The 16,948-nt window shown below is 45.1% G+C and overlaps 1 protein-coding gene across 3 annotated transcripts in view; it reads left to right on the top strand.

Annotated features, from left to right (window-relative positions):
* The window catches only part of LOC119440350 (calcitonin gene-related peptide type 1 receptor-like), a 44,194-nt gene extending 27,520 nt beyond the window's left edge, over positions 1-16,674 (top strand). For all 3 annotated transcript variants that reach the window (XM_049661581.1, XM_049661580.1, XM_049661582.1), the window contains exons 13-18: positions 9,783-9,849; positions 10,369-10,454; positions 11,222-11,354; positions 12,865-12,906; positions 14,512-14,601; positions 15,809-16,674. In XM_049661581.1, the coding sequence (XP_049517538.1) occupies positions 9,783-9,849; positions 10,369-10,454; positions 11,222-11,354; positions 12,865-12,906; positions 14,512-14,601; positions 15,809-15,883 (493 nt within the window). In that variant the 3' untranslated portion in view covers positions 15,884-16,674. The remainder of the gene's footprint in view (positions 1-9,782; positions 9,850-10,368; positions 10,455-11,221; positions 11,355-12,864; positions 12,907-14,511; positions 14,602-15,808) is intronic.
* The last annotated feature ends 274 nt before the right edge of the window (positions 16,675-16,948 follow it).

Genomic DNA, 16,948 nt, shown 5'->3' with positions numbered 1-16,948 from the left:
TTTTTTTCTGGTGCATTTTCCTTGTAAATGTTCAATGATACCATTTGCATTTTGAAGATTCTTTGTATTGTATTCTCTACTTCTAATGTAAAGTGCATATTGTTGCTGAGTTTAAGTACATGTGTCTGTGCTAAATTAATTGCTTTGCATCCTCTACATTTTTTATGGTTTGCAACTGGCCTCGAGCTAGGGATCCCAATGTATTTGTCCATATTATGTTTTACTCTGTATTGAACGCGAGAAATAAAGTTTAATTCAAGGAAACATTTTTCTCACAGGGCCCCCTAGCCTGGAGCTGCAGCCCCCTTAGCCCATAGGTTAATCTGGCCCCAGTAGCAACTAGTATCATGAATGCAAGTTTTGGCTTGCCATCCCTTTTATCAGGTTAACATTGATTTGCACAGCAGAAATCTTAACATTCATTGCATGCAGAAAACAGCCTTACATCAAAGGACGCAAGTAACTTGTGTCCTCAAGAATCTAAACCTTGTTTGGGGTTTTCTGGAATGAAAGCAGTTTAGGTACCTTAGTCTGAAACTCTATTTTGCTTGACTGCAGCATTTATCATGGATGCGAAGAGGGTGTTGTGACAGAAAGCCAGTGTGCACATACAAGAAAAAGTACTGCAATGCCGCTCAAAAGTTTTCTAGGTGTATTGTGTAAAACCACAATTAATGTACGGGAATGACATGACAGTGGTCATAACTTAAAGCAATGGTTCATTACAGATGGGGTACACATGTATGGTCACATAAACATAATGGTGCAAGCTTGACATATAAGTGATAGTCCTTTTTAAGATACAAGTGGCATGGTGACATACCGGGAATCAATGCTTGTTATTTCTTTATTCCAAAAATTATCAGTTGTATAATACTTGTGCCCGATACAATGACGTATCTCTGAATCACAGATGTCACATCCTATCTGCCCTGTGAAATACTTTGCCACATGAAATGGAAATCTCATTGACATAATCAGTTATAGATTTTGCATTAGTTTTATGCTGTTTCTTGCAGTCTTGTCTTTCATGAGTACTTGCATAATATGGAAAAGGGTACCTTGACATTCTAAATGTTATCTATATATGACCACACAACTATTATTTTTTCCTAATCAGAGGAGGCTCTTGTGTCATTATATTAATTGAACTTCTTTAACAATGAATACGTGACAGGTACTTGCATGTGAACAAGTGTATGTAGCCTCCCAAAGGCAAGCTTGTTTACGAAAGTATCTTTCAGTCATATTGGCAAGAAAACTTTCCCATAGGCTTTTTTTTCATGCGAAAGGTGACCACACATTTCTTGATCTAGCAGACTGATCTTTTATGCTACAAGTCTGTGCTGTTTTCCTTGCAACGAGTAGTTTTACATATGTCTACAACACGTAGGTCCATCATCGGCTATTCTTTTTTTTTTCTATAACTTTGATGTTTTCTTGGGAACAATATATTGCACGTTTTTGAAAGCTAACCATTCAGAGGCCATTCTTTCTTGAAAAGCTTCTTTGCAGCCAGGCTCTAAAGTTGTTGATAGACTGTTTATGTCGATTTTTTTACATAACAATTAGTAGTCTTGCATTTAAAACTTATCCTTTGTGCCCAATATTTAGCTCTCTTTTTGCACTAGTAAGGTGTTGTACCCAATTTTTTTATATGGAAATAAATATTGTTACTACAGGTACGTGTGTTCTCGTATGACTATTGAATATTTGATAAATAATATTTTATTCAATTCGTATTTGAAAACGTTTACATTCGCCCACCTTCTTGTACAATGCACAAAGAGGCACACAAGCCATAGTGGTGCTTAATGAAGTCTCTTTTTGCTGCATGTAATAGTGGCAAAAAGCAGCTTCTCACAGGGAACTTGATTGTGTTGTCTTGTGTATTGTTCTTCTGCCATATGTATTCTGAATTGATAATTATATCACAGACAGATATATAACCTCTCAATGGAACAGACATTTATTTGATACACATGAACTCGCACCCTGTTCAGCTGGCTTTCAGTTACGCTAATTGTGGCCAGCCTCTATAGATAGTCTGCAATGTGGTATGAGGTTATGTGTGCAGTGCTACTGTTAAGCCAACTATTGTTCTCACAGCAATGTATTAAGTAAGGTTATTGCATAATTATTATTTTAAAAAAAGACAGCATTAGCCCAGGTTTTAAGGGTGAGAAAATGCTTGGTGCACTTCAAGCATACAGACAGCATATAATGTGACTACATACCTTGTGCTAGTTTGTATTTATAAAGTGTTTACAAAATGGGGAAGGTGGCAGTGAGACTCCTTGGGGAAGCAACACTTCAGTTGTACTGATGGTATGGCGTGACCATATAATTTCCTTATTGCTTGGTTAAAAATATGGTGGGTTACAACCTATGAAATGCCACACCAGCAAGGCTGAACATCCATCCTTACTTTTCAGTGGCTTAAATACGCCACTGTGTTGTTGAGCCTGTGTTGTTGAGATTCCGAAATATCGCCTCGTGTGCCACGTTGTCAAATGCCCCCTTCAGGTCTAGCGCGAGAATGGCCCGTGGTGTGCGGCAGGGATGACAATCTCCTTCTTCAATTGCATTAGCACGTCCTGGGTCTCAAGATGTCGTATAAAGCCAAACATGGGGTCTGGCATTTGCTGGGTTTCGTCCAGGTGTTGTTGGAGGCATTTGAGTACTATCCTTTTCATGATTATGCTTATGCATGATGTGAGGGATATCAGCCACAGGTTGTCAATGTGCGGGGACTTGCCCAGTTTGGGGATAAAGCGTACTCCAGCTGTTTTTCATTCTTGTGATAGCTTGCGTGATGTCCAAAAGTCATTGAAGGGGTCTAGAAGCGTCTCTAGGGCCTGACCTCGAAGATTCTGGTCGGGTCCGGGGGCACTGCTTCGCCGGCTTTTTTCATCAATGGAACAACGACATAACACAGAACGAACAAACACGAGTGCTGTGTGACACGGTCATATTCCATCAGTTAATCAATTGTACGCTCACTTTTAACTTGGCAGCTACTAAAAAAAAACCGTAAGTAAATCAACAAGCCGTAGTTGAATATTCACTCGCGTGCTCGGCGATGAAGAGACTTGTCGATCTACACAGCTGTATTCCGCGATAATAGATATAAGAGTATGTTAATATACAGGGCGTTCATTTTAAAGTGTTACGGAATTTTTAAAAATCGCCTGTGGCAGGTAGCATAATTCTTATCGTTGAGCTGGGTTATTCGATGAGGTGGACATTAGTAACACAAAAAATCGAACACATTCAAGTAACAAAAAGCTTGCAAGACGCATCCACTTGAAATGCATTTCCAGGATGACGCCAGCTTTGAGATATTATTTTCCAAAGTGTGGGACGAAATACATAGGCGTTCCAGTTACTTTAGTGCTTCAATGTATAAAACAGCATTTTGGTAAAAAAGTAAGTGGAACAACAGTGCATTTTTAGGGCGAGTTTGATGGCACATATCTCCAAACTGGCGTCATTCTGGAAATTCATCCCAAGTGAATACGCCTGCCAAGCTCACCGGCTCCAATTCGTAAATCACAATATGTGCTGTACAATAATTAACTAAGAAGTTGATTAGTCATTTTTAATTAGTTCAATATGGGATTTCTCGTGTTACTAATGTCCGCCTCATCGAATAACCCAGCTCAACGATAAGAATTATGCTACCTGCCACAGAGGATTTCTAAAAAAAAATTAAAACTTATAAATGAACACCCTGTATAACGCTGCGGCGCTTCAGCGTGCTACGCTGTTGCTGCGACAAATACCTTGTTCATTGGCTTAAAAACGCACGCGCGGTCTTGCAAGCTTTCGCTAGCACATCTACAAAAAATGCGCCGTCACGCCGCACACAACCGAGTACATAGCGATGTATGTTGTTACAACAGTATGCGGTAGCAATGATTTAAAAAAAAAAAAAGAAAGAAAGGAAAACGAAAAAAAAAAAAAAAAAGGCGCAGGTAAGATAACTGCATAGTGTTCGAGAGGTGGCTCAGCGCGCCAACACGACACATGCAGTCAACAGAGTATGACAGTGCAAGAGTTTTGCGTTTTCGCCGTGACGCGGAAGCTTGAACCCACGCCGACAAAAATATGCCAGTGTCGTCTGCTGTTGACGATAGTTGCCGACTTAGAACATCTTTGCCCCGCCTCTCGGTTGCCGGCTCTTAACATACGTCGCGGCCCCGAATCGGAGTGCGGATGCCGGCACATGCGAACCGCTCGAGCTCACTAATCAGAAAATTACCTAATAAGAAAACAAACGTAATAACAAAATCCTGGCTCGGGCCAAAATTTTGCTGGTCGCCAGCACACAAACGCTGCGACCGCGCTGTTGCATGTTGCCAGTCGCTGGTTATCTGTTTTGCCAGCCAGAGGGCGCATGCGTACGGCACCGCTCGCGCCGGTCCCAGCGTGAATCGAATTTTGTGCCCGGTTGCTCCAACCGCCCGCTACCACTGAACCGCCAGCATGCGGTGCGGCTTGCGGCGATGTGCGGCTTGAGCGTGTACAGGCCATAGGCCAGCTGCAGTAAGCGGTGGGCACATATTCTTCCATCGTGGCGGTGGGATCAGGTTTGAATGAAGGGAGGAGGAAAGGCCACGCCCGTGGCGGCGAGATCGCCGGGTCCGGGTCGGCGTATTTCCATTTGCTAGTAGGTACAGCGTTTGACCGCTGGCGCCACGCTGCGCCGCTCGCACGTACCGCGTTTCTAGGTGGTTCCGTTCACCGAGGGCGCTCGAACGCAATGATATGGTTTGCACGAATGCGACCCTTGGAAGCGTGGCTGTATGGCTGAATGGTTACGGCGCTCGCTTCGGGATCTTGCGTACGCAGGTTCGAAGCCCGCTCTGGCTACATTTTTTTTTAATATCACGCTTTTCCCTTTTTTTTCTCTCACTGTTTGCCAGCGCGGTCGCTTGAACCCCGGCGCCACGGCGGCAGCCGTGGTGCCGGGCGCCGACGCGAAGCGGCGGTCGTTGGGGTGTTGCGGAGCGCAGCGTAGCAACACCCCAAATAAAAAAATACTGCTCCAGTCAGGTAGACTGCTCCCTCCCTGAGAGTGAGATTATATTTGGATCATCAAAACGGTGATGCGTTTATAATACCACCGATCCCAACAGCAGGCTAAGTCACCACCAGCCCAGCGTTTTCTCCGTCAACGCCTCCTCCGTTCCAACGGCGGCGGCTCGAACCATGGTACGCGCGAGCGGCGCAGCGCGGCGCCAGCGGTCAAACGCTGTACCTACTAGCAAATGGAAATACGCCGCCGGGTCGAGGGATGCAGGCCCGCCTCGCGCACGCTCGCACGCACGCACACGTGCGCTCGCTCTAGCCTCGCAGTCGCCGTGAATTCGAGCGCGCCAAGCGCGACGCCGCCGCTTTGATTCCGTCGCGGCGGAGAAGGTGCTTCCAGTTGCTGCTCGCGCAAAAATTAAAAAATTCGGGGCGAAATCTCTAGGTTGTCGGCGAAGAAAATTCGTTATTTCGAGGGGGTCTCCCGCTGCCACTTCGTTACGTAGAGGTCTCAAATACATGTGCTTCTATGGAGTAACGGCGGGGAATAGAAAAACTTCGTTATATCCAGGAATTCGTTATGTGGAGGTTCGTTATAAGCAGGTTTAACTAGATAAGGAACAAACAGGGTAGAAACCTTGTGATATTCATTTAAAACTGTCAGCTGTCAATTACCCGCATTTGCGTTGGTAATTTATTATGTCATTCTTATTCAGATGCCTATTCCAATACCTTCTGTTATTTATTGTGCATTCGCAGCGCAAACAACAAATTAAAGTACATACGTTGGGTATTTTAAAGAACGAATACAAACAAAAACGCCCACATTATTCTATGCACTCTTTCGTTCCGCACTGCCGGGTTGGGTTATTATTTTCTAAGTGGCGCGTCATTAGGGAGTTCATCATTTTTGTCATAATAAAGATCTTACCTCTCTTGCAGGATTTCCCTTATTTCCAACTATTGCCTACGCTGTTACACGTGGCTTAGATACGGAGGCTTCGAGAATGTGAGTGAAATAAGACTTTAATGTATTTTCCTTAATTTCTCGGCGCATCAGGTTGTTACAGTGCTTTCTTTTGCAGTTCAAATAATGAGTTATAAAACTAACTGCGGTATAAGAATGGCTGTTTAGTACATTAAGCGGATCGCGAGTGTAAATGTAATCCGGCAGCAATGACACACCTTCATGTATACTCTCTTAAAGGGTAGTTTATGAGACGCATTGTCTCTTAAAGACTTTTATTTTAACTCTTTGTTAAGCGGCGTTTCACCAGTAATCCGCCTTTTGCATGTCCCGAGTGCGCATGCGTTGTACCCTAGCGGCGAGCGCCGAAAACCTTTTGTACGGCGTCGGTGGTTCGTGCAGCTGACGACGCACGCGTATGCAGCATAGTCGTCAAGGACTCCAACTCTCTATTGTCGGCGCTGTGCCGGTCGACGACGCGGTATTTGCGCTGTGTTTCGGTGAAACTTCAGCTGTTCACAGCGATATCCGTTTAACGTCCGGTACATCACAATATATGCCGACACGACACCGATGTCGGTCAGAAGACGACCTCACGCCGGCGCCAACGCTCGGCCGGCTGTAGTTGTCATACTGCGCCAATGGGAGACCTATATTGACATACAAGTATGACGAAGTGACCGACGACGCGACCGACGACAGCGAGTGATCGTAGTGTGATAAGCTTTCGTGCCGACGACGCCGACAAAACCAGTGTGCTTGCTGATCGCCGCGCGAGCGACCGCCGAGTGAGAACATCGCACCGACAACGTGAATATCGCCACAAATTCGCTCGTGTATGTATTTATTGACGCTCAAATTGAGTCGAAACGTGCTTCCGACGTTGATATACACGATTCCCAGCCCTTTACAGCCCTCCACATCAAGTTTGACGCGGTGTCGATCTCGTCCAGGCAGCTTCATTAGGCCTACGAGTTCGTCCGCTATACCGGTGGACCTGAAATATAGGATAGCAAGTACGACGAAGGGAACTGCTTATATAGTTAGGTCCTGACCTTACCGACTTGAAGTGAACCACTCTTAGCATAGTACGATGCACACACAGTTAGTGGGAAGCGGCGACACGGCGCAGTGCTAGTACCGCGGTACAGGCACCGTCCCTGAACGAAGGTTGTCGGTCACAGTCGCCGGCGCTTCCATGAACGAAGTGCAACTACGGAGAGTGGTAGATCTGCGTGTATTTTTATGCTGCCCGATTTAGTAGTTACCGTAAACACAGTTTGCCTCTTATGCTAAACAGGCAACAAGTGATGATGGCCCTTTCGATACTGCATCGTAAGCAACAACACCGCTCGTTTCCATGCGAGTACGGCAGGCATCGGCATTTTCGCGTGCCAGTGCGGCTAGGTGGTCGTTGTCGCCGTTTTCGATGTGCCCGGGACGTTCATGCCTTCTCGTCTCAGTGTGATCGCTTCTGATATGTGCATGATAAGTGTTCATATATACTTTGAACATTTCCTCATTATTTCGTGTGAGCGGTGCATGGTTTCTACTGTACTTGAAGCGAACAGCGAGCGGTGGCCGTACGCGTGCCGATGTAACAAATGCGCCGTTCTTGCGTTGCATAAATACTCTTGGTGCAGTGTCGCCCCTTCAAAGAGCTATGTCCACTGTGATCAAGACTCAGCTATAAAAGCAGTTTTTATCATCCTATTAGCGTACGTTCAGTGCAGGTCTAACGCTACGTTACCACTTGGTCTCGAAGCAGGCGGGAAGCGGCAAAAACTTCGAAAAATCCGCCCGCCTAGGCGGCAAAGCGGGCGGAAAACCCGGCGGCGGGCCAAATCGGTCTCGGACCAATTTTTTTCGCCATGGCGAAGCGGAAACACGGCGGAAAGTCGTTCCGCTCGACCGGAAGCTACAGTATAGCATGTAAACATCCGGTCGTAAAATTGAACATGGCACCAAATGTGTAGGCTGCGATGGTGATCGACGCGATCTAGATCCACCACTTACTCTACGACAAGAGTGCTACTAAAATGTACTATCAGCAATACTCGCGATAGTATTCAACGTCGCGCGACCGGAGGTGCGGCAACTAAGCCTTGGCGCGACCCAACTTCTCGCGCTTTTGCAAAGCCGGGCGCACCACCACCGCTTTCGAGGTGTCCGCTCCTTCCGTTTATTTACTGTCCATTTCTAGGAAACAAGTAGGTAGAAGTACAAAAACACAATTTCTTCTCCCACTTCCATGACAGAAAAAGGTTGGGCAGATTCCTCGTTGGCGCTCCGTAATTCGCCTCGCACGGGCGCCATATGTTGCAGAAGTCGCGGTGCGCTTTTTTCGTTGCGGGGTGCTTTTCTCGTCGCGACGATAGATTGGGAGCATAGGTCTCACGTAGGACGCGCAGGCTTCGGCAAGCCCCAACACAAGGGCCAGCCCGGGTTTTAGCTTTGGTGTACTGGAGGCGCCGCCAATAATACGAAATGATGAAATGTTATTACAGCCTGTAAATAAAAGCTATTAAAGAAATATAATCACGCCTAGGCACCAACCTGTGACTCAGCGCTATCGTGACCTTGTGAGAAGAATTACGGAACGCCAACGAGGAATTTACCGAAGGTCGCAGATGACACGCGAAGTTGCGCGAAATGATCACTTTTGATGACAGGTGGGTCAATGAATGAACATACCGCTCGAAATGGTGCGATAACGAGCGCCACCACGCCGACAAACGTACGCAGACTAGGTGGATGTGGGCGAAAGCGGCAGCGGCAGCCGCGACCGCGCAAAACAAATGTGAACTTGGACATGCGCGGAAAAGGTTTTCCGACCGCTTTGGACTTTCCGTCCGCTTGCCGCTTCCCAAGTGTGAACGTAGCCTAACAGTGGCAAATGCATGAACTCGGCTGTTATATACGATACGGCTAACCTCCGCTGAGCGCAATCGACCCCAGCTTAAACTTGATGTGGGCGGCTGGCGAGTGCTCACGTTCGTGCATTTCAACTTCCGAAGCATGTTTGGACTCATATTCGGTACGAATAAATATGAATAACAGGAATACAAGCGTAGGCGCTGTGTCAATCGCGTTACGGTGCGATGTATTCGTTCAGAGGCACATCGCACGGTGACTGGTTTTGTCGGCGTAGCTGCACGAAATCCCGTCATCATATTTCGACGACTTGCGGTTGTAAGTCGCACCAGAGTCATTGCCGGCCTCGGCATCCTGTCCAATAAGCGGCCACTCACACAAAACGAAAACTACAACGACTGACAAATGCACAAAGCCATTTCAGCTCGCTTCTTGCAGCGTGCCTCTGCGTCCCGCGGGGCCCCGACGCCGTACATATTGTTTCTCGCGGAGCCCGCTAAGGTGGCGCCACAGCGCAATGCAAAAGGCGGATTATTGGCACTTGTATAATAAACACGCAACTCCGCTATAAAAATATAGGCACAAGAACGAGGCGAGGTTTTTGCGCTAAGTACAGATCACTACAGTGTCACATTGCAACTGAGTACGTAGGGACTGCCATACAATGTTATCCAATTATGCCGAAGTGATGGCGACTGCTTCATTTGCGTAAGTTGGCTCAATTTAAAGGTATGATAAAGCAGCTAGAATGGGACGCAGAAAATAAACATACACAACAAGGGTAACGCTGACTGCCAATTGAACTTCTATAGTTTAGTTCACTGGGTGATGTTCGATAGTTTTCCTTCGCACGTATAGTGGTGTCTTTCACTCTGCATTGAATCTATCTTTATTCATTTTTTTCTAGGTGCTGGGTGGAGCACGACGTGTGGTACACTTACATACTAAGTGTCCCTGTATGCCTTTCAATACTGGTAAGGCGACGCAGGCGTCGAAACCTGTTGCACTGCCTGTGAAGTGAAAACACTAAAGTGACCTTCCAGTGCAGCTTTCCAAACGTGTTCAGAATCATTCTTCGGTAAAAACAATGTTTAAATGGCTTGCCAAGGCTTATAATAAACTAGTAAGGAGATGCTCCTGCACAGTATTGTTACTTCTGCGAAAGCAATGTTAAAGTACGAGGAAATCGTTAGGACGAGCATCAATCTTCCAAATCGTCCCCTCCTATCGTGTGTTCATTTCGTGCGCGCTTACACAGCTTGCCAGATATCTCTAGCATCACGCATTTACTTGAATGTATAACAATGTAAAGCGGTGGACCATTACAGATCCTAGCCACAATATGGGACGGCCGATTATCGAACGCAGGGAGGCGCATCGGTACTCCTTAATAATGCGACATAGGCCCACGAGTGATAGCTGTGATTTAACTTGCGTTGGGTATCCACAATCTATTTATTTTGCCCTTTGCAATATCTGCTCGATTTATGCAGCTAAGCCTTGCCTTCCTCGTGAACATCCTGAGGGTTTTGGTATCAAAACTAAGAGCTGTCAATTCTCGGGACCGGGAGAGTGCTAGGTAAGTGAAATAGTTTTACAGTTTAAGCAAGGCAATGATTTTGTAAGGCTCCTGCTTGTGCCTCATCTCCTGTCTTTTCTTTCTCTTGTTCATTTCAGTGAACTGTACATGTATACGTGAAATGTCCTTTTTATACGAGTTCTTGTATAAAATTTCGAGATACAAATTGCCTACCGTTACTTTACGTCCATCACATTGGATATGCTCCCATGATTCAGGAAAGCATTCTATGTCATTGCTGGGGACGGTCAATGAAGTGAGAAATTACCAATGTTGTCCTTCAAAACTAAGCTATTAGCAGCACCGGATTCACCGTCATTATGATAACCGATCTTATTGAATTTTCTGTATGATACTGGCATCTCCCAGAAGATATGTCTAATTACAGCTGTGCTTCGTCAACCAAATATTTCTTCCCTGTAAAATTGTTAATCTCGTCAGTACATCTAAATATTCCCCGCCTTCGTCAACGTCAACCTCTAGCTTCTGTAGCTGGCCCTTTCCCAGGGTGTCTGATTACAGCAAGTTACCCACAGGGCCAAGTAGTGACTGGCGAAATTTGTTGATCTCACCCTCAAGGATGCCTCCAGCAAGAGAGTTCACTATATCTAGCTCCATTTCTTTCTCTCTCACTGCTTCGACTATTATTCCCGCCGTCGTCGTTCATTCATTTCGAAACGTTTGCAGTAAAGACCAAAAAGCAAAGGGCAACTTGATCACCAGTTAGCCATTCCAATCTACTTTCTGTCCCTCCCTCTGCACTTCAGGAAAGCTGTCCGGGCCACGCTGATTCTCCTGCCCCTCCTTGGCCTTCACTACATTGTGACACCGTTCCGCCCGGAGAGGGATCGCATCTGCCTGGCTTACGAGATCTTCTCGGCCCTCGTCACATCTCTGCAAGTGCGCAGGCTTCCTCCCTCCTAAATGTTGTGGCAGATGGCTGCTTTTTTGGCTGGCACTTGTTGGTTCCGAGGCCTGCGTGTGATGTTAGGTGATCAGAATACGACGAATTACATTGAGAAAAAAATTTCTTCTGCACTTTCCACCTTCACTTCATAAAGACGACATTTGTAACATATATGACTAAAAACGAGAAGGTGTACAATCTGCAGAAGTGTAATTGTTGTGTGCAGTCTCTTCGCTCTCCCTATTAACAGCCAAAGGTTCCTGAAAGTTTCGCCTTGTGATATAACCAGCTACATTCATGAAGCAAGGAAGAGAATAACAGCGCTGAAGGAACCTTCCCTACAGGCTACTAGACATATAACCCGCCAGCACTTTTTCTGCATCAACTTGAGCGAGCGAGACAACTTTATTGAATACCCTGCAAATGGATTGCCTGGGTCTAGGCTGCGCCGGGGGCAGCAGAGAGACCCTGTCTCTCGGTAGCTTCCCGGGCTTGCTGGATGGCCCAAAGTTGGTCCTGGAGATCTGAGCTAGTCAGTGCAACTTCTCTCTAAAACATACAATGGTACATCTCTCTACTGGTGGCCAGACGTGTTTATATATCTATTAGTAGAATCAAGACACAACACTTTCTTGTTCTTCCTCAGCAAACTCAGCTGCCAGGGTCTGGCATTTTTAAAAACCAGTATACAGCAAAACGAAGTCGAAGGAGCAGAGTACAGCGACGTTGTGTGCCGTTTTGTTTAGTTTTTGTTCATTGCCAACTGCAGGTCATGTGTCAAGGAATTTGTTCTCTCATTATGCGGGGTGATCATTTTAAGTTTTCCGGAATATTTGAACATTGCCTGTTGCAGATAACGTAATTCTAGTTCTCCAGCTGGATTATTCAGAGAGGCGAACATTACTAGCATGAGAAATCGAAACACATACTCAAATAATTAAAAATCCTTAATTAACTTCTTAATTATTATTTTGCGGCAAATATGGCATTTTACGAATTGTCGACGGCGATTTTACAAGGTCATGTATTCACTTGGAATAAATTTCCACAATAACACCAGCTTGGAGATATGCGCTATAAAACTCGCCGTAAAAATGCACTGTTTTTCCACCTTTTTTTTAACAAAACTCTTTTATGCATCGAAGCACAAAAGTAACTCAAATCCCCATGTATTTCGTCCCACACTTTGGAAAATATGTCGAAGCTGGTGTCATCCTGGATATTCATTTTGTCTTGCAAGCTCACCAGCTACAATTTGTAAATTGCAATATGTGCCGTAAAGTAATTCAGAAGTAAATGGGTGATTTATTGTTAATTAGTTGAGTATGTGTTTCAATTTCTCGTGCAAGTAATGTCCGCTTGTCTGAGTGATCCAGTCCAAGGACTAGAATTATGCTATCTGCAACAGGAGATTTTTTAAAATTCCACAAAACTTAAAGAGTATCAGCCCGTATAAAGCTGGCAGTTTTAACACGTGATCTCTCTTTCTCTACTTTGTTCTAGGGTCTTTGTGTCGCACTCCTGTATTGTTTCTTTAATGAAGAGGTGAGTAGTGTACGTACTTAAACAAATTTTTTAAAAGCGATTAACCCGGCCAAATACTGCAGCGCCAGTCACAACCTTCTTACTGGCGCTAGATGATATTATATCTTTGTTCCAGTTCTATATAACTTCCGGTTTGTCTAACTGCAATGACACAAAACCCGCACTGGAATACTGCAACGTGTAGCATAGGCGAAGAGTATCAGTGGTGTCTGGTGACCACTGAGGTGATCACGTGAGCAGCAGGAGTGGGAGAAGACAATGGGACACAGAAAAAAAAAAGAAAGACCGAAAAGACAGAGACAAGACAGGTAAACTGAGTCGTACCTATAGGGAACAGCAATGTTTTGCAGTTAAGTACAGAAAGCACAGCGCGAAGACTAACCGTGTAGCCCATGCCGCTTCGGCGCGATACTGCGTGCCGCAAGCAACATCTTTTTAGGCTAGCTAGTGTGTCATGGCAGACGTGACACAGGCGAAGACATACAATCACATTGAAGGTCTCAAAGGGACGCCCGTCCTATGCGTTTCCTCTCTGTCATTATACACGTTGGCGTCTTCCTGTATGCTAAGGAACACGCGGGCGAAACCATGCTGGAAGCTTAGTGCTTATGGTGGGGCGACGTGCCTGGAATAGGAAAGGCGGAGTTGTTGGTTGCCTGCCTGCCGAAGCGAAGACATGTGCACCTACAGGCTCATCAGTGAACGGGCCCGCAGCTTCAAGCCCATGCGCGAAGGCATCAGGCCCAGGCCCAGGCTTTCAGGCGAGCCCGGGTCCGTGCAGTGCTCTAGACAAGACATCAAGGCGAAACTTATAGCACAGAATCTATTATCACATACAGGTAGCATTAAAAGTCAGAATATTAATCGTTACCCGGTGTCTGTGTAGAAAACAGTTCTTGCCACGGCCATCATTTGCACAGAAGGCAAAGGTGACAGTAATCCAACTATCTTCTTCTCACTATTTCTCTCTCTCGGATATTGTCAACTATAAAAGCGCTAAAATACACTGCGTGTAGCGCTTTCGGTGTTCACATAATATTTCTCACATTCACGAAATTACTCAGGGACACTTTCGTGATGTTAATTTTATATGATATAGACCCCATAAAGCCCTTCTTGGTGTTATTTAAGTAGCAGAACTTGCATAAAGTATGCTTATGAACAAGAAATTATCGCAACGGCCTGTTTCAGGTCATGTGCCTTGACGTGTACCTTGCTCCATTCCACGAACGTAGTCATGCAGCCACAGCAAGTTTTGACTTTCGCATAACCCCTTGAAGTGTAAGGAGAGTTAGACTATTACGAATATACCTTTTAATGCACTTTTTAGTGCAAAATGACCTTTCTGCCTGATCTTGTCACAAATTTCTAACTTGTTGTCTGTCTTATTTATGTATAAATGGGCCTCCTTGAGCCGATTCCATGAATCGCAGTTGGGATACTTAACCACATGAACACCCCCTAATATTTTTCCCGTGTTCTGTTTGTTTTTTCGCTGTACGTTAGATGCTATAAATGAAAACTAAACATATGTACGTGAAACGTAGCCTTCCATTTTCACGCATGTGACTTCGTTATGAGTCATTACCCTTCTCTTCCCAAAAGGTTCTTGCAACTCTTCGCAAAGCGCTGTCGCAGACTCCATGTGCCAGAAAGGAATGGCGCCGTATGTCCTTCGCCAACTCAACCATCACTGTGAGTTCTTTTGAGTGCAGAAATCAGAAATACAACCTTATGTCTGTGACGACAAAATGTTTCTCGTAAGAGTTGAACGCCAGTTACAATTAGCACACCTTAATTCAACAAATGTCTACATTAGCATTGGTAAGGAGATTCTGGTTTCCTGTCAGTTTGTTGCGAGTATGCAGTACGACCTATTTCATTTGCTTGCATTATTTCTATTAACCAACCAACATCACCATGACCTCAAGAGTGGTAGGTTGGGCAAATTGGTATGGTGATATCGAGGAAATCCGCGCACAAGGTAAAAAAAGACACAACACACCAGCGTTAGTGAGAGAATAAAGGATGTACAACACACCATCAACACGTTGTGTCCTTTTTTCTCTTGCGGTGTTTGCCCTGCGCTGGTTTCTACGTTACCAGCAAACCAGCTTCCGGTGTCCGTATCAAGCGATGTCCTGGGCAAAATCAGTGTCCATTTGCTCTTTTAGTTTCCCATTGCAATCAATTTCGGTAACGCTCTGTCATCTCGTTTCATACAGATACGAACCACTCAATGTACAACTAAAAATAAAACGTTTTCCAAAGCTTCTGTAGCATTTGTTCGAAACTTGGCCAGCCGCTTTGTGAAGTTTGCGCAACATTCTCAAAATTAACCAGCTAAGACAGCCAAATCAAGCAGTTAAACAGCTGAACACGACATTCGCCACACGTACACACAAAACCACAGCACCGAACCTGCCAAGCGAACCTTTTATAAGTGCTATTTCTGCACATGTGCAAGATATAGGCCAATTACGTATTTGCGGATTGTGAGCGCACAATACATTCCTGAGCGGAAAGAAACGTCAGCTCAATATTGCTGTATATAACGAAATCTTTTTTTTTTCTAGGAACGTATGGCGTTCCTGTGAGGCTGCAATATTGCTTTAATTTTGTCCACATAATCCCACCTCGTATTCACAAAATTTGGCTTCAGCAAGTGCTATCCGCCATTGGCCTCGGTGTTCACGTTATTATCTTGCTGATCGGTGCCGATCAATGCGGAAAACGTTCGGACGTGAGATAACTTCTGTAAGTATATGGGCCCAAATGTTGCTAGAGACGTGACATTGTCAATAATAACCACATTCTTGAATATAAGGTCTGGTGTCGCTTTTGTCTTTAAGCGCTACAGCTTATTTAATAACATATTATCTCATACATATGCCTCTCGCAGTTCCTGTCAAGAAGAGCGTCCGATGGCAAAGGCTTATCGCCATCACCTGGAAACTTTCAGCAGTCCCTGCTGTGAAAGAAATTGAAGGTGGAAACATAGACAGCTCAGTATGGTTCTTATCGTGCGCATTCTACGGTTCACGTATGGTAATGCGAGGCCTCACCAATGTTTAGACATGCAGCTTGATAAACCATCAGTCATCGGTTACCCTGACATGCCGAACTCTGTAAGCCATCGGTAGACTTCGGTATACGAGTCACTGCAGATAAAGCACTTGTACAGCAAGTTCAGCACGTTGGTTTCTAAACCCACAGAGTGCGAAAAAGGACGAGGACACGATAAACGACTGTACGAGTGAAGCGCTTTCACGTACCCTAGTAAGTGCAGAACCTCTTTCCCACAACAAGCCACATAAGGGCACCTACAGAGCTTCGAGCCGCAAGGACGGAATCTTTAAGTGGATAGGCATGTTTCCGAGCTGTTGGTAATTTCCTTACTGTACGTGTGTGTATATGAATTGACAGTGGGATTTGGTATGCTGTGGACTTAGCAATAAAAATCAGAAGGCTTTAGCGATTCCTGAAGCTTTGCATTTATTCTCTGCGATAGCAACAGGTAACATCCGACACCGCGAACTTCTCAAGAGCGACTTCATTGCGGTGCGCACAACATAATCTTTGTGCCTGTTTTGGCCTCGAAAATACTAGTGCTCAGTGTACAATGAAATAGTAGTACAGCGCGGCCGCTCTTAGAGTCTGCTTGACGCACGAAACCCAGCACAAATTTCCAAGGGCGAATGTACGTTGCTAATAGCTCAAGTACATAATCATCTGAGTGAATAAAGATCTTCTTTTGAGGAAACTATTGTTTTCGCCCTTCGATATTGCATGCGAGATATCCGCAAACTACACAGCCCTACGAGAGGAAAAACGCGTCAGACGGTACGTCATCACACGGTGCAATAAGGTATCGGATATGCCGTGAGAATATTGTCACGAGCAATTATTCTATGTCACAACAATATTTTAAATCTTACTACAACCTTCTGTGGAGCACATCTCAGAATAAAATGACATTATTGCAGTCGATCGTCAACAAGATTGCTTTAAACTTTTGATTAGGTGTTTAGTGTCTCCGTTC

The sequence above is a fragment of the Dermacentor silvarum genome, chromosome 2 (assembly GCF_013339745.2).
Source record: "Dermacentor silvarum isolate Dsil-2018 chromosome 2, BIME_Dsil_1.4, whole genome shotgun sequence".
Taxonomy (NCBI): Eukaryota; Metazoa; Arthropoda; class Arachnida; order Ixodida; family Ixodidae; genus Dermacentor; species Dermacentor silvarum.
This window is presented reverse-complemented; position numbering and strand designations above follow the sequence as displayed.